The sequence below is a fragment of the Balaenoptera acutorostrata genome, chromosome 10 (assembly GCF_949987535.1).
Source record: "Balaenoptera acutorostrata chromosome 10, mBalAcu1.1, whole genome shotgun sequence".
NCBI classification, from domain to species: Eukaryota; Metazoa; Chordata; class Mammalia; order Artiodactyla; family Balaenopteridae; genus Balaenoptera; species Balaenoptera acutorostrata.
In genome coordinates, this window is record NC_080073.1 from 69,852,300 (window position 1) to 69,873,753 (window position 21,454).

The window sequence follows — 21,454 nt, forward strand, 5'->3', positions numbered from 1 at the left end:
TTGGGATGCCAAGATGGGGAAAGGTGACTGGCAGAACCAGCCAAGATATAACAGGATGTAAAGGTGAGGCATCTCAGAACTGAGGTAAATTCAGAGAGAGGTTGGATGAAGGTGAAGTTGCCCCCAAATTACAGCACACCCCAGTTAACGCAATAGTTGTCTTCATCAGTAATCTTTCTGTGTTCTGAGGTCAAAGCCAAATTCCTGTACCCAAGGCAGGTGTAGGTCACCTGATTACTCTGCCCTTGATTTACCTGGCAACTTGTTAGCTCTGTAGCTAACCTAGGAAGTGGGAGGCTAGAAAGGCAGAAAATGTTTGTTTCTGACCTGAGTAGCCAGCATGGGAGGGGACAGGTACACCATGACTCAGTTGTTGGGTTGAGTGACAAGCCACCTTCCACAGGGCCTTTAGTAGATAAAATAATGACTGTCTTAGCTGTGTCAAGGTGAGGGCAAATGTGTCTGCATCCCCAAGTCGTTTGTTTAGATGACAAGCTCTTGCACAAAGCTTCTAGGCTACGGCTGATCCTGGTTCTGCTCAAAATGTCAGTTCCCATCTGGCAAGAGCCACATGTTTTACTCTCACCTACTTGCTCAGGTAATACTGAATGTCAAGAATTCCCCATTGTTGACTTAGAACTAAGAGGGGCCAATCAGGATTGAAGTGAATAAGCTTTTCTCTTTCATGTACTTTACTCAGGGTAAGAAATAACCAGTTGTGTTGGCTTATTTCTGAACAGTTTGTAGATTTCATTCTGATCTCAGCTATCCCTGTAAACTTCTGGTCTTAGCAAAGGCCATGGATTAAATAGGTCTTTCTAAGGATATACACTGCTTGCTTATGTGTACCTTTTTGCTGCCCTTTTCCAGCCTGGACTAGTTCTTGAAATTAATAGACGGAGGTTTATCTCTACATATTTAGTGTATGACACCTTCACCAGAGCAGAGCTCTCTTTAAAGGCTTATGTGTTCAGGAACAAGAGTTACTGTTAATATTTGTGGCTGCTTTCAGCACGCTTCAAGATATAGCTGTGAAATCTTTTTCCTTATCAAAATGGTAAAGAAAGGCAAAAAGGACTGGTTTAGAGAATTTCTCCAGGAATGAGAGGGCCATATATAAATCGCTCCTAGTGATGTATATCTAGTCCTTTGTTTATTAGTTGCATTCCCCTCTCCCACCAAGCCCTTAAGAATTTATCCTACCCCTACCGCTTGCTCAGAAGCTCACTTAACCCTTGCTACTTCACACAGAAAATTTTTTTTTTGGCTGCGCTGCGTGGCTTGTGGGATTTTAGTTCCCCAACCAGGGATTGAACCTGGGCCCTCAGCATTGAGAGCACGGAATCCTAACAACTGGACTGCCAAGGAATTCCCACACAGGTTTTTTTTTTTTTTTTTCAATATAAGGAATATATTTAAACAACATTAGTTGCTGGGGGACTGGGAAAACAAGGCTGGAAACTATACAGTCAGGAATGAGACAGACCCAGTCCAAGGAAGATGCTACGCTGTTGTCACTGGGCACAAACATCTCACCTGCAGGGCCAGCAGTGCTAATGCTGGGGTCTCAACACAAGCCTGGAATCACTTCTGCTGCTTCTCTGGAAATTAAATGTTATTGTATGATACTTCCACCACCACCCCATGGGGTGGAATCTTGCACTCCCTGTAACCTCAAGTAACCAGTTTCTGAGGGTGTCTGGTTGTTCCAGGATAGCACTTTGGGTTCAGAGGACATCATGAAAGCAGGGATGTGGCATTTTCAACTACTATAATGGGAGGAGGACCCTGTCTGTTATGGAATTCTCCACGTCATTCTTTTTTTTTTTTTTTTTTTTAGTTATCTATTTTATACATATTAGCCACACAGATTTTTTTTAAGCACCCGCATTACCTGGCACTATACTTGATTTTGGGTGGTTATAAAGGTGCTTAATAACTGGTTTTTGCCATTAAGGAATATATCTGGTTGAGGAGACAAGATGTATTATACACACACAATAATCAGAACAGTTTCAAGTCAATATATTTAAATTAGAGAACAATTTCCAGTTGGCATATTAAATGGGTAGGTAATTCTTTCTTTTTTAATATTTATTTATTTATTTATTTTGGCTGCACCAGGTCTTTGTTGCAGCACATGGGATCTTCTAGTTGCAGCATGTGGGCTTCTTAGTTGTGGCATACGAACTTCTTAGTTGCAGCATGCAGACTCTTAGTTGTGGCATGCAGACTCTTAGTTGTGGCATGCAGACTTCTTAGTTGTGGCATGTGGGCTTCTTAGTTGTGGCATACAGACTTCTTAGTTGCAGCATGTGGACTTCTTAGTTCTGGCATGCATGTGGGATCTAGTTCCCCAACCAGGGATCGAGCCTGGACCCCCTGCCTTGGGAGTGCGGAGTCTTACGTGGGAAGTCTCGGGTAGGTAATTCTTAAGGAGGGAAGGGCCCAGAGGTTCTTCTGGAAGGTGCTGGATGTAGGGGAGTGATGATGTAGAAGGCATCCACATTCGAGGGGGCGGATGGAGGCGATATAGCATAAGCTCAGGCAAGGCAGGAGGAGGAGCAGTTTATGGGCTAGAAGTGGTAAAGACTCAGAGTGAGAGACAGAGTGGCCAGAATTGAGGAAAGAAACATGGTGGAGCTTGTGAGTGCCAGCTCAGGGGATTGTGTCTCAGTTTAGATACTTGGTGACTCAGAAGCTCTCAGTTTGCATCCTTTTGGGAGTCACAGCATTAGCCAGTGAAGGGGACTTGGAGTATTAATCCAGAGTTTCTCCAGAACACCCTGAGTGGTGGCTTGAAGGTGACAGCCCTGAGGTGTACAGTATTTGAGCAGTTTAATTCTGCTTAAGTCCCTTACTGCCAACAGCTTGAAGTAAAACGGGAGACTTTCCACCCACTCCCTGCCCCCTGTTGTTTCCAGATGCTCACGCTAGCAGGTCTGCTCTGCTTGTTACTGGATTTTGTCCCTTTTTCCCCCTTCCTGCCGGGTCACCTTACATTTTGTTTTTGGCTTTGCAGGGTTTGGAGAAGGAGCAAGGGGAAGAGGACCTGAAGCAACAGCTGGCCCAGGCTCTGCAGGAGGTAAATCTCTTGCCATTGTCCTGAGCTTATAGTGGGCGGCGGAGTGGGGGGGCAACCAGGCTTCTTGTGGCCGCCGGCTGCCTCTGCTGCTTAGCGCACACCTCTGCGGCATCTCCAGTCTGTAGACAGAGCAGGTGGCAGCTGCTCACGCCATCAGGTCGGAGACTTGGAGCCTCACAGACATGCCAGACCTCAGCGTGAAAGCTTACATCTTCATTTGAGCACGAGTTGCTTTGGTGAAGAGGAAACGAGCCTGTAGCAATTAGGAGGCTCTCTAGGAGAGTGGCTGCGCTTCCGGAAAGGTGAGAGCAGCAGAGGGAAATTGCGAGCTGTGACTTGGCCACCAGGGCCTGCAAGGGCATCCATTACCTCACCATTCCTGAGCTGAAGCCATCCTGAAACCATCTGAGAATGTTCCAGTTAAGCATTTTAGGTTACGTTGAGAATGTGCAGTTTAACAGTCAGCAAAATGTATCAATTTACTGAAGGGGGCAAGGCTCCAGGAATAAAATTATCCTAAAAGATTGCCTGTAATTTATTTATTTTAACTTGACTACCTCTCTCCTCTGTTTATTTTTTTATGAGATCTTTTGCATCTTTAAAACCTGCTTTGTCTTCTGTTCTTTATGTGTAATGATTAGTAGTTTGTTATAAGTCAGGAGGTGAGTGTTTGTATCTCCTTGAGAAAAATGAGTAATCACATTAGAATTTGTTCAGGAGAATTTATCATTTGGTTCTTTTATTGCTTACCTACCTCCCAACCTTTTTACAGTGCTAACAGTCACATATTACTTCATGCTTGGAAGGGTGCCTACCTTGGGTGCACAAACAGCCTTGGGTACACAAACAGCCTTGGAAAGCATTAGGTGAAAAATTCAGTCTTTTTGGAATTTTATTTTCTAAGCTTGTGTATTTTCTAGGGTGGGGGGGTAGGCATGTTTCCCATTTAGAGGATTATTAAATTAATATTCAGATAATGTTTTGAAATTGACTGGAAAAGAGTAAGGTTCTGCTCTTGGAAATCCCTGAGGAATCATTAAGTACCCTGCACCCACAACACCTCACCCTCTGCTGAGACAGACTGGAAAACACACTATCATTTAGCATAATGCACTTGGCCAGTCTCCATTCATTAACCTAAAATAGGATACTTTTAGGTCATGGTTCTCTAACAGCATGCCTGGGGGACGTACCACTCTCAAATGAGACATGGTTGTTGTTCGGTCCACCTGGTGGTCCTTCTGAAGCTGTTCTTTTTCATTTTCCAGGCCTATAATTATAATAACTTGCATTTACATAGAGCTTTAAAAACTTTTCTGAGTGCTCCCATATATGTTATTTTTTTTTCTTATTAACCCCAATGTAGGGGGGCACCTGTTTTCCCATTTTATAAATGAGAAAATTAAGGCACATGCATCTAATTAGTGGTCAAGATGAATACTCAGGACTTCTGACATAACTGCTTTTTTTCTGCAGACCACACATTTTATTGTTTTTTTATTTTTTTTAATTAGTTTGTTTATTTTTCGCTGCATTGGGTCTTTGTTGCTGTGCACGGGCTTTCTCTAGTTTCGGTAAGTGGGGGCTACTCTTAATGCGGTGCGCGGGCTTCTCATTGTGGTGGCTTCTCTTGTGGAGCAGGGGCTCTAGGTGCGCGGGCTTCAGTAGTTGTGGCACGCAGGCTCAGTAGTTGTGGCGCACAGGCTTAGTTGCTCCGCAGCATGTGGGATCTTCCCAGACCAGTGCTCAAACCCGTGTTCCCTGCATTGGCAGGCAGATTCTTAGCCACTGTGCCACCAGGGAAGCCCCCAGACCACACATTTTAAAATGTGTTTCTTGAGTAATATCTTTTCAGAAATACCACTTTCGGTGCCTGCCAAGAGGAAGGCGGGGGAGAGCTGGGCTCCAAAAATGTCGCCGTGGCGGCGGTGGAGATGTATAGGAGTTATCATAGGCGAATGTAGGTTGGGACCCTTCAAGTCCTAGTGGGTCGGAGGGCAGTGGCCCTTGGTAAATTGTTTTTTGAGGAGGGAAAGACAAGTCCGTTTCCCCGAACAGGACCTGAACAGCCTCTTCAGGTCTGCAGCCAGGGACACCAGCTCAGAGACGAGGAAACTCTACCTAGCCCAGAAAGATCTAGCTCACCCGGGTTAGAAACCTAGTGTTTCATTAGTTCAAGAACTTAGTGAGCAGCTCACTTTGCCAGACGTTGGTAGGGGGTGAGGACGGTTGAAGACAATTAAATTAGGTGTTTCCTGGCTTTAAGTTCAGCCACTATCATGGGGATTTACTATTTCCCCCTACTGTACAAGGAGATAGTTTTAAAAAAAGGAAGAAGAAAGAAAGCGGCAGAAACTTGGGGAGTCAGACTTGAGTTGAAAATCCTGTTGCTTACACTTGCCTTTTTCTGTGTCTGTTTATCTGTAAAATGAAGGTGCCAACAAATGGTAAACTGTGTGTAGCAGTTACTTTTGGCCAGGCACTGTGCTAAATGCTCTATGTATAGTCTTTTCAAATCCTTACAACAGCCCTGTGAGGTAACTGCTATTGTTTTCCCCATTTTACTGATGATGAAATAATAATTGCATCAAACTCACTGAGTTTTTGTGCGAATTACACAATGTATGTAAGCCACTTTGCACAATGCCTGGCACATTAAATATTTTTGTTATGATTGTGTCTCCTAAAAGAAGCCAGAAATAGGTACTAGCCTAGAAAGGCTTCTGAGTTATAGACAGTGTAATAGTTTGTTACCTTCTATGTAGGTGCACAGAAAATGGTTAAATTCTTTTTCAGAAGTATTTCCTTATAAGCAAACAATGAGCATAAAAGGACACCTGTGCGAAAGAAAATGTTTCTACAAGTTTTAACTCTTCTAGCCAACATTTTAAACACAGCTATAAAAGGGTAGAAAAGCACAAACACAGTTTTAGAAACTACCCGTACTTATATAGCACTTTGCATTTTACAGCGCACTCATCACAAATGCCATTTTGATGTTTGCATCTTATAAGTAACTATACTTTAACCGCAAGTAGTTAAGTGACTTGGTTAAGTGACTAGACTTTGTAAGTTACTGGGTCTCTAAGTCCATTTCTGTTTTCAGAATGTCCGTTTTATAGTGTGATTCTGGACATGTAGAAGGTGAATTGGAGTCAGCTGAGTTATCAGTAAAGCACACTTTCAGCTGCAAAGTGTAAATTAGCTAACTGACTAGGGAGATTATTTTTCTTATGTATATGAAATGTGGAGGTAGGCAGTTTCTGGTATTGGTTCAGCTGCCAAGAGTTGCTTTACCATTTTCTCTCTTTCTCCATGTGTATATTTCTTTATGAATTATTTTAAAGTAATTGCATGTATTATGTCCCTTTACCCCAAAGTACTTCATTATTAAAAGTAATTGCACGTTTTACATCCCTTTACCCTAAAGTACTTCAGTATTTGTTTCCTCAAACCAAGGGCGTTCTCTTACATCATCCTAGCACTGTTACCAAATTCAGCAGATTTAACATAGATACAATATTATTATTTATTTTTTTTGGCCATGCCACATGGCTTGTGGAATCTGGGATCTTAGTTCCCCCACCAGGGATCGAACCAGTGCCCCCTGCAGTGGAAGCACAGAACCCTAACAACTGGGCTGCCAGGGAATTCCCAACCCATGGACTTTTAAGTCAGCAGGTCTTCCTCAGTTTAGTTATGGGCAGAAAGAGTCCACCATTTGAAAATATAGTTCTCATTAAAACAGAAAAAAAAGAAAAAAACCAAATAAAAGAATTAAAATAAAAAAAAAGAAGAAAGGTCACCTTCTTTAAAAAACGATTTGAAATGAGATTTAAAATATAAGCTATACTTAAGTATGAGGGAGCTCAGAAATGATGTTTCATAGAAATGGAACCTCTTGACATTTCATGTAGGCAGTTAGTCACAATGAATGAGCTGTTAGCTCTTGGGCATGCCAGCTTCCAGAAGACACAGCCAGGGTTCAGGCAGCATTGCCTTATGAGCATGTAGTATGTGATATATAGAATAAATAGGTTAAAGGTCTTTTTCATTTCAAAGAAAATGATTATCTAGTTTTCCTGAATCCATATTTCCCTGATTATTTCTTATAAGCTGCTCCCAGTGCTGCCTTAGAGTTACTTACTAGTTCTTGAGCGTTTGTTCCCAGGATCACTTGTGTGGCTTTGTAAAAAATGCACATCCCTGGGCCCCAGGCCAAACCCACAGAATCAGACTCTCTGGAAGGCAGTGTAAATTCTTCAGTTGATTTGGATGGCCACGGAAGTTGGGTTATTTCCAGAGGGATTAATAGATTTGATGGCGTCCCTCCCTATCTGCCCCTTTCCCTGAAAAAAGCAGCATGTAAGTGGGATGTCCTGATGGAACAAAAACATTATTTTGAAATTGCCAATCCATTGATCTCTTGAACTGCTGACAGAGGGAGAGACAGGCATGGTGGCTGAAAGGAACAGTGCAGTGTAACACATCTTGAGTATGTATCTGCTATGTTTCTGCAGCATCGGGCTCTGATGGAACAGCTAAATCGCAGCAAGAAGGACTTTGAAGCAATCATTCAAGCCAAGAACAAAGAATTGGAGCAGACCAAGGTAGTGGAAAGAAGATGAAGGTTTAGAATTTGGTTAGCACATGCAACTCAGCATTTTCCACAGTGCAAGGGTTGGTATGGTGAATGAAGGGAGAGGTTATGGCTGTTTTCTTCCTCAAGGGAAATAATCTGTAAAATTAGTTAGGGCTATAGAAGGTTCTGCCTGTAAGACAACATCTATTTCCTTCCTTTATCCAGAAGCAAAATGCTGGGAATAAGACACATCCTGGAGTCTAGTCCATTGTCTGTGGTAAATGCTCCTTCAGAGTGTCTCACTCACATAGGCTAAGGGGTGGTGTAGTCAAAATAAAAAATAGTTCATCTTGATGCATTTATGTAGTTATTTCCCATATCAAATCAGTGGAACTCTTAAATTAGGGGTTGTAAACTCAAGTGCCCACTGGGGTCAGACCGATAATAGAAGTGAGTAAAGTGGCCTGGGTGTAAGAACATACTGGGGAGCTGTGAGGCAGAGGTGCACCCTCACCCCCACCCCAAGAGGCAGCTCTTCTCTGATGCAGCCAGTCATTGCCATCCAGAAATGCAAGCCCAGTGTTGTCCGATCTGAGTTTTCCACGGAAGATGGAAATCCAAATGTTTATGTAAAGTATCCTAGTTTTCAAGTATTGGCAACAGTTCAGTGTTTTGATACCATGAATGCCAGACTAAATAAGTCTGCAGGCTGGATCCAGTCCACAGGCCACCAGTTTGCATCCTCTGACCTGAAACTTATGCCTGAGTCTGACTGCATCTCTCAGCCCACCCCTCCTCATGTACAGATCTGGAGCAGAATACAGAAAAGGAGGAGACTCTCTTTCTAGTTTGTTTGATATCCTTATCCTCTGTTTAAATCACATAGTTCCTTCTTCCCCAGCCTCCAAGAAACCACCACATCTTTTTAAATCCAGTAATTCAGAAGTTTTCAGGGAACTTGACTCTAGTTATAACTGGGTCCAGTCCCTCTTCACTGCCCTAAGCAGTCTGACAGTCTTTGCTTTGATTAGAAGAGAAAGTAAAACTTGAGAAATAAATGAACCGCTCAAATATACCCTAAATGGCTTTTCCTCTCCCCCTCAGGGGCTCCTGATCCATTCTGTTTTGGAGATGAGGTGCTAACTTAATAAATGTTGGCTTCAAGAGAGCACACCTAGATCCTCCTTAAAAAGTGTGTCAACAAGCAGTCTGACCTCTTGGGGAAAGCACAGGGAAATTGCACTGCAGGAGTGGGAAGTGACAAGCATCACAGAGTGTGGGGCCTGAAGGTACTTCAAGAGGCCATCTCTCCAGCCTCCTGCCTCTAGGGAACATAGGTATTATCCTTATTTTATAGGAGAGGCAGCTGCAAAGAACATAGGAGACCTTATACACTAATTCAAGCTTCCTACCTTTATGGACTGTTCCTCATTTCTTTCTTATCCAGTGAGTTCTTGGTTGCTTGGGATGATTCGTGTCACCTCTGAACTGCAGTTTGCTATAGGATACTTAATGCCTCATTCTGGTCTTGGGTGGTTGATGGGGTGGGTATGCTACCTTCAGTTTTTATCATTTGGTTAATTTTTGGGAAGGAGAGAGAACCTGCAATGCGAATACATACTAAAAAAGTCGAGAGAGGGAAAAAAAGGAAGATAGTGTCCTATATTAGAAAGCAGTTCCGAGAAACAGTAACCCTTGCAGAAAGAGTTCTATTCTCGTGTTTCTGTGCCAGCATGAATTTTTAATTTAGATTCCTTCTGAATCCTATTGCAGACTATTAACCCTGCTCCCTGTCCTGTTTTGCATTCTCGTTGGTTCTCCCGAATGACAGGTGGGGTTGTGTGTTTTTGCAGGAAGAGAAGGAGAAGGTGCAAGCACAGAAGGAGGAAGTTCTTAGCCATGTGAATGACGTGCTAGAGAATGAGCTCCAGTGTATTATTTGTTCAGAATACTTCATTGAGGTAATTATGAATGGTGGCTCACGCCTTCTCACTCTCCCAACCCTGAATGGAGCCTCGGCTACACAGACTGCTTCTGCTGTAGGGAGACATTCTGAAGAATGTTTTTCCTCCAGGAACTTACTGTAGCTATTTGACTTCACAGTGACTGCTAGAGATGGTCACTTCTCATTTGTTTTTGTAGTCTTCTTTACCTCCACTGTCTTTTTTCTTATTTCATTTGTTCTTGAGTATCTGTTTGGCAGAATCAATGTTTTGGCTGTAATAAAGCCTTTATCTCTTTGGTGTTGGGGAGAAAACACTTTGGTTTCAAAGAACCACTCGAGAGCTGCCCCACCCTCCCACAGGTCAGAATGTCCTGTGTTTTCTACTTTTCTGACAACTATGTCCTGTTGGATTTTGTGCCTAGTGTTGAACCCCTACAGGTTTTTACCTCCCAGGAACCACTTGATTCTGGCACAGTCCAGAATTAGATGGCATTAGAAATTTGAAGTATCAGAATAAAGCTGCCCAATAAAACTATTCTTTCTTTGCTCTGAATGGGCACAGTGCTCAGAGTAGGCGTGCAGTGCAGCCTTTGAACAGGGCGGGTAAATGCCATTGACGTATGGTTGCTGGGAATTCAGTGGCCAAGTGGAACATATTTCAGGAACTCTGAGGCTCCTTATGAAAATGAAACATCTCTCCTAGGTTACCATCTGTTATCCTGTCTTTTTTTTTTTTTTTTGCCACACCGCGTGGCTTGTGGGATCTTATTTCCCTAACCAGGGATTGAACCTGTGCCCTCGGCAGTGAAAGCACAGAGTCCTAACCACTGGACCACCAGGGAATTCCCTGTTATCCTGTCTTGTTTTTCCACAGGCTCTCCTTTTTTTTTTTTTTTTCTTTTTATGGCCACACTGTGTAGCATGTGGGATCTTAGTTCCCCAGCTAGGGATGGAACCCACACCCCCTGCATTGGAAGCGTGGAGTCTTAACCACTGGACCGCCAGGGAAGTCCTGCACAGTCCTCTTTTATTTTCACACATTCTACTATCTGTGTCCAGTTCATCTTACAGTACAAGTGTTAAACTCAATTTGTTAAATGACAGTGCTTTTCAGACTCCTTTAAAAAGAAAATGCATACACACACTGCTTCCTTTTTTCTGGTGGACTTAAGGGAGATTGGGTCTATTAGCCTCCTGAAAAATCTCTCCTGGGTAGACCTGTTTCTTTTGCTCTGGATCTACTTTGACCTCAGGTCATAATTTCCCCCATAGTTTCTAGTCATTTGATTCCCTACTTTGGAGAAACTCAGTTCGTGCTGTTTTGACATGGCTTACGGACCCTAATAGAAGAAGACAAGAAAAGGGTGGTTGGAATGGGTGATGAGTTAGCCAACCCAGAGCATCTGCACGACATGTAAGAGACAAATAACTTGACTTTGTTTGGTTTACAGCATGTGCCTGACCTTTTCTGCAGGTCACCTCTTAAAATCAGTGTTGGGAAGAGGTTTCATTTTAATCAGACAGGTTTTTAGTCCCGTTTATGAGAATTTATCTCATTCGTTACTGAGAAGGTCTCCTAGTTGGCTTTCTGGTCTCAACTTGGCATTTGAAAAATACATGATTTCTGTGTTATTTTCCACTGCTATCCTAAAAACAGGAAGGAAGACTTTGGAGCCTCACAAAAGTTGTATCTTAGGAGATGTACATAAACAAGAGTAATGAGGAGAATGGTTTATGTTTTGGGGAGTGAAAAGTGTCCTGGCAGAAAGCTGACCATTGGAGTTACTCATAGGAGCCCCTCACATACAGGCTTCCTTTTGCTTTCTCTCTTCTCACAGGCTTACTTACTTAAGGCACTATCAGTTGAACCCATTACATTTTTTCCCAGCCTAAGTTCTCTTTTACATATACTTTTTTAGCTGCTTTTGAGTAAAGATGATGCCTCCTACCATTCTGTATACTGAGTATTCACTGTGTGTTCCCCTTCATATATTAAAATTGAGGTGCTAATTCACCATTAGGACATAAATTTGTTTTCATGAGAGAATTAGTGATGTATTTATACCAAACATTCACACACTTACTAGTCCTACTTACGTCCAGTGACATTTGTTTGCAGGGTAGCTAACCCATGTTGGCAGTGTGATCTGAGTTGGTTCTGAGATCGCAACCGCCCTGGGGAAGTAAGCATCACAGTTCTGATCTGTGTGTTCACATTCCCATTATAGGCTGTCACCTTGAACTGTGCCCATAGTTTCTGCTCCTACTGTATCAGTGAGTGGATGAAGCGGAAGATAGAATGCCCCATTTGTCGGAAGGACATCAAGTCGAAAACCCACTCCCTGGTTCTAGACAATTGCATTAATAAGATGGTAGATAATCTGAGCTCGGAAGTGAAAGAACGACGAATTGTCCTCATCAGGGAACGAAAAGGTGAGTGGGTATGAACAAGAGGTAAGTCCCTTCAACAAAGGACTTACAAATGTAGGCAGAGTTTTTTGGATCGGGAAGAGTAGGATAAATGATTCTTGAGCTAAGGAAGAGGTGGAAGAAATTGGGAAAAGTAAAGAGAGTTAAAGGTAACGAACATGTAAGAAAGAGTTGAGGTAGAATTAACTGTTATTTGACCAGCAGGGAATGGGGAGGCTTAGGTGTATGTGTCTTGGTTTTGGGGATAAAAAAAGATGTGATTAGAAAAACACATGGTCACACAGCTTGCTGTGCTGGTCACTAGATGGTGCTGTTGTTCAAGACAGTTTAGTTGCTGTCCGGTGTTGCAGAAATCTTGGGTTGGGTATATAATAAATTATAAATAGGATGTGGTACAAACAGGTTTCCCAGTCAGAGAGAGTTTAAATAAAGAGATTAGGGAAGGGGTGAGTGAGTTTCCTCAAGGAACCATACTTCCATAGTGAATATCTGCTAATTTAAACAAGTGATCTCATCATACTTGGGGCCTGCTGTGTTGAAGGTTGCAGAGCCACTCTGCTTGAGACTTGAATGTCCTGGTGGCAAAAGAATGTGTCCTGGGGTAAAGCACAAGGAAGCCAATGGATCGGAAGGATTGGTTATTGGGCAGAGATGAGAGTAAAGAGGAGCAGAGTGGATCTGATTATCATGTTCAGTCCCTTTAGAAATCTAGTACAGTACTACCCTCTGGGAGAGCTCAGAGCCAAAGTGCTGTGAGGTCAGTTGGTTACACATAAAGGCCAGTCAGAGAAGAAGAACCAAAAGCTCGCTGCCCTTCCAGGTGCTTTCCACCACCTGGCCATCGGGAACCCACGTTCACGTGTGTCTTTGGATGTTCCCTTCTCTAAGTCCGGAGAAGCTGAAGGCTTAAAAGCCACACTGCTAAGAACAGGATCTTCTGTCTATCACTCTCTTTCTCCTAGCCCTTCAACAGATGTCAGCCTCTTTGAGTAGGACCAGAAATCTGATGCTGATTTGCAAGCAGCTATGGTATGGAATTGGCCCTCTCTTGGTCAGCCATTGCGAGGGCAGTAAGCCTGTCACAGGCCAGTTGTTGAGCCTGTTATGCCCAAGGAAGACCTTCTGAGGGTGGGGCAGTCCTCAGGCAGTTCTTTGAAACCAAAGTGTTTTCTACTTTCCTGACAACTATGTGCTATTGGACTTTGTGCCCAATTTTGAGTCCCCATAGGTTTTTTTACCTCCCAGGAGCCACTTGAATCTGGCAGAATTCATTGCTCTTCCTCTCCACCTCCCGTCACTCCATAAGCATTTATAGGAACACTACACTACGCACTGGGATAAAGAGATAAACAGGGTATTGTCTCAGCTCTCATAGTCTACGGAGGAGACAGAAAAGCAAGTAGGTAATGTGACAAGTTCCATAATAGGGAGCTGGAAAACTGCAGAGGAGAGGACAGTCAATTCGGCCTGGACAGGTGGAGGTATGGGAGCAAGCTTCACAGGAGAAGCGCCATTTGAACTGAGTCCCCAGGGTTCCCTAGGGACGTAGCTTTCCAAGCAGAGGAATTAGCGTAAGCACAGAGGCATGAGAAGCAGTGACCTGTTCCTAGCAGTGCCCCCCTTGGTGGCCCAAACAAGACATGTCTACACAGTGCCAGAGGAGCATGAGGACAGCCAAGGCTTAGGAAGTGTCTGCTGAGGTGTTGTGAATGCCTTCTGTTTTCTTCTCTCTTCCCTTTCTGAGAGGAACACCGACCTGGGAACCCAGATTTGACCAAGGTCAGCCTTTGAGCTTAAGTTTGCTGGGTCTCTGTGTGGGTGGGGACACCCATGTACTTTCTCATTTTGTTTTTTGGGGGTTATTCTTGTTTTTATTTTTTTCTTTGAAGTATAATTGATTTACAGTGTTGTATGAGTTTTAGATGTACTACATAGTGACTTGGCATTTTTATGCATTATAGAATGATCACCATAATAAGTCTAGTTACCATCTGTCACCATACAAAGTGATTACAATATTACTGACTGTATTCCCTATGCTGTACATTACATCCCCGTGACTTAATTTATTTTGTAAGTGGAAGTTAATTCCCTTCCCCTGTTTCACCCATTCCCCCATCCCTCTCCCTTCTGGCAACCACCATATTGTTCTTTGTATTTATGAGTCTATTTCTGTTTTGTTATGTTTGCTCATTTGTTTTTTAGATTCCAGATTTAAGTGAAATCATATGGTATTTGTCTTTCTCTGTCTGACTTATTTCATTTAGCATAATACACTCTAGGTCCATCCATGTTGCTGCAAATGGGACGATCTCAATCTTTTTTATAGCTGAAAAATAGTCCCTTGTATATATATATATATATACCACATTTTCTTTATTCATTCATCTGTCGATGGGCACCTAAGTTGCTTCCATATCTTAGCTATTGCCAATAACGCTGCAGTGAACATTGGGCATGGATTTATCTTTTTGAGTTAATGTTTTCATTTTCTTTGGTTAAATACCCAGAAGTGGAATTGTTGGGTTGGGTTGTGTGGTAGCTCTATTTTTAGTTTTCTGAGGAACCTCCATACTGTTCTCCATAGTGGTTATACCAGTTTACATTCTCACCAACAGTGCAGGAGGGTTCCCTTTTCTCCACACACCCATATGTACTTTCTTCAGCCAGCCCACTGTCCAGGTTTCTTCTCAGAAGTCCGAGCATGGTAGATGCATGCAGCCACTGGAAAAGGAAAGAAGGGCCCTGTGTCCTAAATTCATCTCTGACTCTCCTCACACAGAGTTAATACCACAGAGTAGATAATATCAGACCCGTCTTTTCTCTGCAGAGGCTAAATCCGGTGCCTTGCTGCCTTTTTAGTAACACTAGGAGCCAACACAGTAAACCGAATCGGCCTCCCTGTCCCACTCGCTGGCTGAGAGCAGTTCCGGCACCAGTCTCAGTTTCTGCAGTTATCTCAGCGAGTGCAGCTTTGAGGTTTTCTCTAGAGACAGACAGAAGGTTCTGAGGCCCGATTTAGGAAAATGTGCCAGAGCCATCAGCAGCTTCATTGGGCTGCAGTGTGGAGTTTAGAGAAAATTCTCAGTTCAAATACCAACCTTCTTTGCCAGTTGAAAGCTGGTTTAATCCCCAGTGCATGGGAATTTTTAAAGGACCAAATGTAGTATCTGGGAACTAGAATTGGCAAGCCTGTAATTGTCACAGTTCTGACACTGGCAGGGCCATTTTCCTCCTGGGCAGCGTTTGCTCTGATCCCGAGTTCAGAGAGAAGGACCTGCCTGTCTGTGGCAGCACAGGCCTCTGATTCCACCGAGAGCAGCCCCACTCCAGGCCGCCTCGGCTGGTTGGTGTCTTCAAGGCCCATATCCACACGGGAGGAGTAATGCCTCATGACTCATTAGCCATAGATCCTTTGTAAAGTCTGGGAGGCCAGATTATCCAGAGGAGAGGAGGAGGAGGAGAGTGTTAGGATGCCAGATCCTGTGTTTGGAGAAAGGGTGCCCTGGACCTGGGGCAGATAACGAATGTTGAGTAAGTGCTTGTCGCATGAGTAACTGTGGCTCGCTGGGATATTGACGTGAGATTTTCCTGAAGAGAAGACATTTTGTGACATCCGCTATGGAGGGTCTCCCTCTGGAGCTGGGGAGGTGCTGGAGCAGAGTCTTCTGTCAACTGCTCCCCCATTCCCATTTGTTCTGTTCTCATTAAGTGTTGGTTGGTTGAAAAGAGTGTTAACATTCTCACTTTAAGCTTTCCCTAGCAGTTTCTTTGGGTTGTGCTCAGAAAAGAAAAAAGCAGATTATCTAGAAATAAAATCTTGTTGGCCCTTTAGAACAGTGATTTTCAGTACAGGGGCTTTTTCAAACTGCACTTCCCAGCTCCCTTGATACTATAATATTGAGCCGAGGCTACTGGTGGGAGTGTGTCTTGGCCTTCAGGGTGCTGAGGTGGGGAGAAAGCTTTATGAACCATAGCTTTCCTGAATCTGAGACAGAGGTCCCTCCAGAGGTTGGTGGTCTCTGGGAAGATTGGCCCAGGTAAGATCACATGGCCTGTGGCTCTTGCCAGCTTCCTGTAGGCTAGGAGGAGCGTGATCCAGACACAGGCCAGGAGAAACTCACAGTCTCTGAAGAGGGTATCTGCCCACCTGGAAGGCTTTCCCTGGTGTTACCCATCATCACTTGTTGAAAGACAGAGCCTTGTAAAGGACTATGTGGGGAATGGCAGCAGTAACAGTGTCTGCCAAGTTGACCTCATCCATAGAGAATACTTGTTAACAAGTACTCTTTTTTTTTTTTTTTTTTTGGCTGTGTTGGGTCTTCGGTTCATGCGAGGGCTTTCTCTGGTTACGGCAAGTGGGGGCCACTCTTCATCGCGGTGCGGGGACCGCTCTTCATCGCGGTGCGCGGGCCTCTCACTATCGCGGCCCCTCCCGTTGCGGGGCACAGGCTCCAGACGCGCAGGCTCAGTAGTTGTGGCTCACGGGCCCAGCTGCTCCGTGGCATGTGGGATCTTCCCAGACCAGGGCTCGAACCCGTGTCCCCTGCATTAGCAGGCAGATTCTCAATCACTGCGCCACCAGGGAAGCCCTTAACAAGTACTCTTAATCTACCCAGTATTGCCCCAAGAATCCAGGGGGTCATGTGCATGAAGTCAGCATGCCTGCCTGGCATAGGACAGTGTTTAAGAGAAAGTGGCACTCAGCAAGATTGGCATGGGTTGGGGTGTCCACCTGCATGCACTCAAATAGTTTATAACAGTGGATTCTTTAAAAATTTTGACTTAAAAATTCATGCTTTGCAAAATTACCATGGGATCAAAAATTAGACTTATTAATAGAAGCTACTTTTCTTATTCCTCCGTCACCACCTCCCATTTTTGCCCCACCCTTTTTCCTTCCCTTCTCTTCTTTTGTCACTTACTGTCCTTCCTTGCCTTATCCCTTGATGTGTATCTCCCCCAAAACTCTTATTGTTCCCTTGTATATAAATTTAATAACACTTTCAGTCTGCCTACCAAAGCATTCGAGACCTTAATCTCAAGGAAGGTCTTGAGATTGCCCTTTGTGTAAGCCAAGATCCCTGCTTCTCTGGGATCAAGGAAGCATAGCTATTGGAAAACACTAGAGGCCAGTGAATAGCCCCTCGCACCCCCTCTCTCTCTGGACAGAGGAAAAACTTGCACCTCTCCCTGCCTGTTGCTGTGTATGTAATTCCTGCCTTCCTCCAACAGATATTAATTGAAGGCCAGCTTTGTGCCAGACATTCTTCTAGGTATGAAGAATAGAAAGAGAAGTGAAAATCTAATAAGTTAGATGCGATTTGTGCTATGGAGAAAAATTAAGCAAGAAAGGGGTCGGGAGTGATGAGGAGAGCATTGGCAGTTTTTGATATAGTTAAGGTAGTCACTGAAGCAGGTGGTATTTGAGTGAAGCTCAGTGGGCAGTGGCCATGCTGCCATCTGGGGAAAGGGTGTCCTAGGCAGAGGGGATAGGAGGAACAGCAAGGAGGTGGTGTGGCTGGAGTGGAGTGAACGATGGGAAGGGGAATAGAAGGTGAGGTGAGGAGGTTGGGCAGGGGGCAAATTGTATAGGGTTTTATAGACCTTTGGAAGGACTTAGACTTTTACTCTGGCAAAGTGAGGAGTGGGCTTTGAGCAGAGTGATATGATCTGCCGTCTATTTTCTTGGTTCACCATGGCTGCTGTGTGGGGAAAAGACTGAGGGTGGCAGCAGGGAGGCCAGGGGAGGGAAATGCAGGCTCCTCCTTTATTTCTTTCTTTTTTTTTCTCTCCAAAGCAAAGAGACTGTCCTCAAGACCGTGCTCGAAGGGCATTTGAAAGACTGCCAGGCATTGGGAACTTGGGATGGTCTGGAGGATTCGCTATGGACAGGTCTGGGACCGCTCTGAGACAGAGCATGGGATAGAGCCACGTGGGACAGAGACTGAGTTAGGAATCCTCCGTCACGAGCCTCCATGTTGGCCATCCCTGCTGCCACCATTGTCTGAAGCACTGACTGCTTCAGGGTACTTAAGAGACTCTGCTTCACTACACTGAACGGGTTATATATTTCTGTTGTGCTTTTTAAATTTGTTGTTGTTGTTGTTATTGTTTTGGTACCTCAGAGGCACCTCTGTTGATATTTGTTTTGGGAAGGTTGGGTGTATCCCTATGGCTGCCCCTGAAGGCGAAGGCAGCCTCTATTTGAGAGGATGGCATACCTCTTCTTTGTGAAAACAATGTCATTTCCTGGAAATAAAATGTAAAACCTATCAGTTGCTCAGCTGGGCTTTGGTATATTTATCTTCCTTCCCTTCCAGCTCCCAGACAGTCTCACAAGTAAACACTGGCAGCTCATAAATTGCAACTAAGAAGGTGACTGTATCCGATGATAGACTCAAGTGCATGTCAGCCTAAGAAGCCAAGGCCAAGATCATGGCCATAGCAGATGGGCTCTGTTAAGCCCCCAACTGGTATGTCTCCTTTTCATTCCAGAGATGAGTCACTGCTACCTGGTTTTGGGATGGAGTGAATTTCCTTCTTTCAGCTGGGGTTCTGAAGTTGTTTCCAAATCTATTTTACCCAATGTCAGAAAACATGGGCAGTGATTTTATGAGAACTTGATATGCTTTTTTTAAAAAATTAAAAGTCATTTCTCTTTTGCTGCTTTCCCATTTTAAACAAAGAAAACTAGTTTGATGTTTGGGAAATAGGAGCTTAGGAAAATCTGTGGTATCCTTGGTTACCAGTGATGAGAATGAAGGAAAACACAGGAAGTTGAAGAGTAGTTATTTAAAATGAGGAGCTCCAGTAGGAAACTGGTTGTGCATTATGTCATTCAATGATTTGCTTCCAGATGGAAAGGTATTTTCCTCTCCCTTTTTACTGCCTACCTAGAGAACAGTTCTCTGTAGTTCTTTATTTATACCCCATGTGTTTCATAGGGATGGTAGGTTTTTCCTTTGTTGAATCTTGTGTGTATTGGGATTCTGGTGTCCCTAGTCTTCATTTTCATCTTTCTCAATGGATTACTGATTGAAATACTGGTGTAGTCAAGGAAGAAGTAAGTTAAACATAGAAAATAATACTTTAAAAATAGCCATTACAACCAAATCAAAAAATTCTGGAGAAATAGAGAAAGGAAGGAAAAGATTACTACATCTTGATGTAACAGTTAGGTTCCTGTTTCCTCTATACATATGTTTTGTTTATACGGTTGCATGGGATATATAAATTTTTAGAAGAGTGCAGATACACTTTTTTTTTTTTTAAAGAAAGTAAAGGTGCTTTAATAAGAAAAGTCGGCAATCTAGGGAGATGGTGGACTCGTGTCCAGAGACCAACTCCAAAGATTCTGCTCAGCCATGACAGTTTGTTTTTGTTTTTTAATTTTTAAAATTGAAGTACAGTTGATTTACAATGTCGTTAATTTCTGCTATACAGCAAAGTGATTCAGTTATACATAGATATATATTTTTTCTTTATAAATTAAAAAAAAAATAAACTATTTATTTTTGGCCGTGTTGGGTCTTTGTTGCAGTGCACGGACTTTCTCTAGTTACGGTGCACGGGCTTCTCATTGTCATGGCTTCTCTTGTTGCGGAGCACGGGCTCTAGCCGCGCAGGCTTCAGTAGTTTTGGCACGCGGGCTCAGTAGTGACTTGCAGGCTCTAGAGCTTAGGCTCAGAAGTTGTGGCGCACGAACTTAGTTGCTCCGCGACATTTGGGATCTTCCCGGGCCAGGACTCGAACCCGTGTCCCCTGCATTGGCAGGCAGATTCTTAAGCACTGTGCCACCAGCAGAGCCCGTATATATTCTTTTTTTAATATTCTTTTCCGTTATGGTTTATCATAGGATATTGAATATAGTTCTCTGTGCTATACAGTAGGACCTTGTTGTTTATCCATTCTATATATGATAGCTTACATCTGCTAACCCCAACCTCCCACTCCATCCCTCTCCCAACCCTTTCCCCCTTGGCAACCACAACTCTGTTCTCTATGTCTGTGAGTCTGTTTCTCTTTCGTAGATAAGTTCATTTATGTCATATTTTAGATTCCACATATAAGTGATATCATATGTTATTTGTCTTTTTCTTACTGACTTCACTTAGTATGATAATCCCTAGTTGCATCCATGTTGCTGCAAATGGCATTATTTCGTTCTTTTTTATGGCTGAATAGTATTCCATTGTATATATGTACCACATCTTTATCCATTCATCTGTCAGTGGACATTTAGGTTGTTTCCATGTCTTGGCTATTGTGAATAGTGCTGCTATGAACATAAGGGTGCATGTATCTTTTTGAATTGGAGTTTTGTCTGGATATATGCCCAGGAGTGGGATTGCTAGATCATATGGTAATTCTATTTTTAGTTTTCTGAGGAAACTGCATACTGTTTTCCATAGTGGCTGCACCAATTACATTCCCACCAACATTGTACGAGGCTTCCCTTTTCTCCACAGCCTCTCCAGCATCTGTAATTTGTAGTGTTTTTAATGATGGCCATTCTGACTGGTGTGAGGTGGTACCTCATTGTAGTTTTGATTTGCATTTCTCTAATAATTAGCGGCGTTGAGCATCTTTTCACATACCTATTGGCCATTTGTATTTCTTCGCTGGAGAAATGTCTAGGTCTTCTGCCCATTTTTCGATTGGGTTTTTTGTTTTTTTGTTGTTGGATTATATGAGCTGTTTGTATATTTTGGAAATTAAGCCCTTGTCGGTTGCATCATTTGCAAATATTTTCTCCCAGTCTGTAGGTTGTCTTTTCGTTTTGTGTATGGTTTCCTTTGCTGTGGAAAAGCTTGTAAGTTTGATTAGGTCCTATTTGTTTATTTTTGTTTTTATTTCTATTGCCTTGGGAGACTGACCTAAGAAAACATTGGTACGATTTATGTCAGAGAATGTTTTGCCTATGATCTCTTCTAGGTGTTTTATGGTGTTATGTGTTAAGTCTTTAAGCCATTTTGAGTTTATTTTTGTGTATAGTGAGAGGGTGTGTTTTAACTTCATCAATTTACATGTGACTGTCCAACTTTCCCAACACCACTTGCTGAAGAGACTGTCTTTTTCCCATTGTATATTCTCGCCTCCTTTGTCTGTAGGTGTGTAGCTTTATTTCTGGGGTCTCTATTCTGTTCCACTGAGCCTCATGTCTCTTTTTGTGCCAATACCATGCTGTTTTGATTACTGTAACTTTGTAGTATTGTCTGAAGTCTGGGCAGGTTATGCCTCCCGCTTTGTTCTTTTTCTTCAGGATTGCTTTGACAATTCTGGGCTTTTATGGTTTCATATAAATTTTAGGATTATTTGCTCTAGTTCTGTGGAAAATGGCATCGGTAATTTGATAGGGATTGCATTAAATCTGTAGATTGCTTTGGGCAGTATGGCCATTTTAACAATA

General features: G+C 43.1%; 1 protein-coding gene across 5 annotated transcripts in view; it reads left to right on the top strand.

The window, feature by feature from the left end:
- The window catches only part of RNF8 (ring finger protein 8), a 74,926-nt gene that overhangs the window by 21,141 nt on the left and 32,331 nt on the right, over positions 1-21,454 (top strand). For 3 of the 5 annotated variants that reach the window (XM_057555268.1, XM_057555269.1, XM_057555270.1), the window contains 4 exons: positions 3,023-3,085; positions 7,606-7,695; positions 9,521-9,628; positions 11,841-12,045. In XM_057555268.1, the coding sequence (XP_057411251.1) occupies positions 3,023-3,085; positions 7,606-7,695; positions 9,521-9,628; positions 11,841-12,045 (466 nt within the window). Of the gene's footprint in view, positions 1-3,022; positions 3,086-7,605; positions 7,696-9,520; positions 9,629-11,840; positions 12,046-17,842; positions 18,329-21,454 lie in introns of those variants that run through there. The other 2 variants (XM_007197935.3, XM_007197936.2) reach the window with 2 other exon arrangements.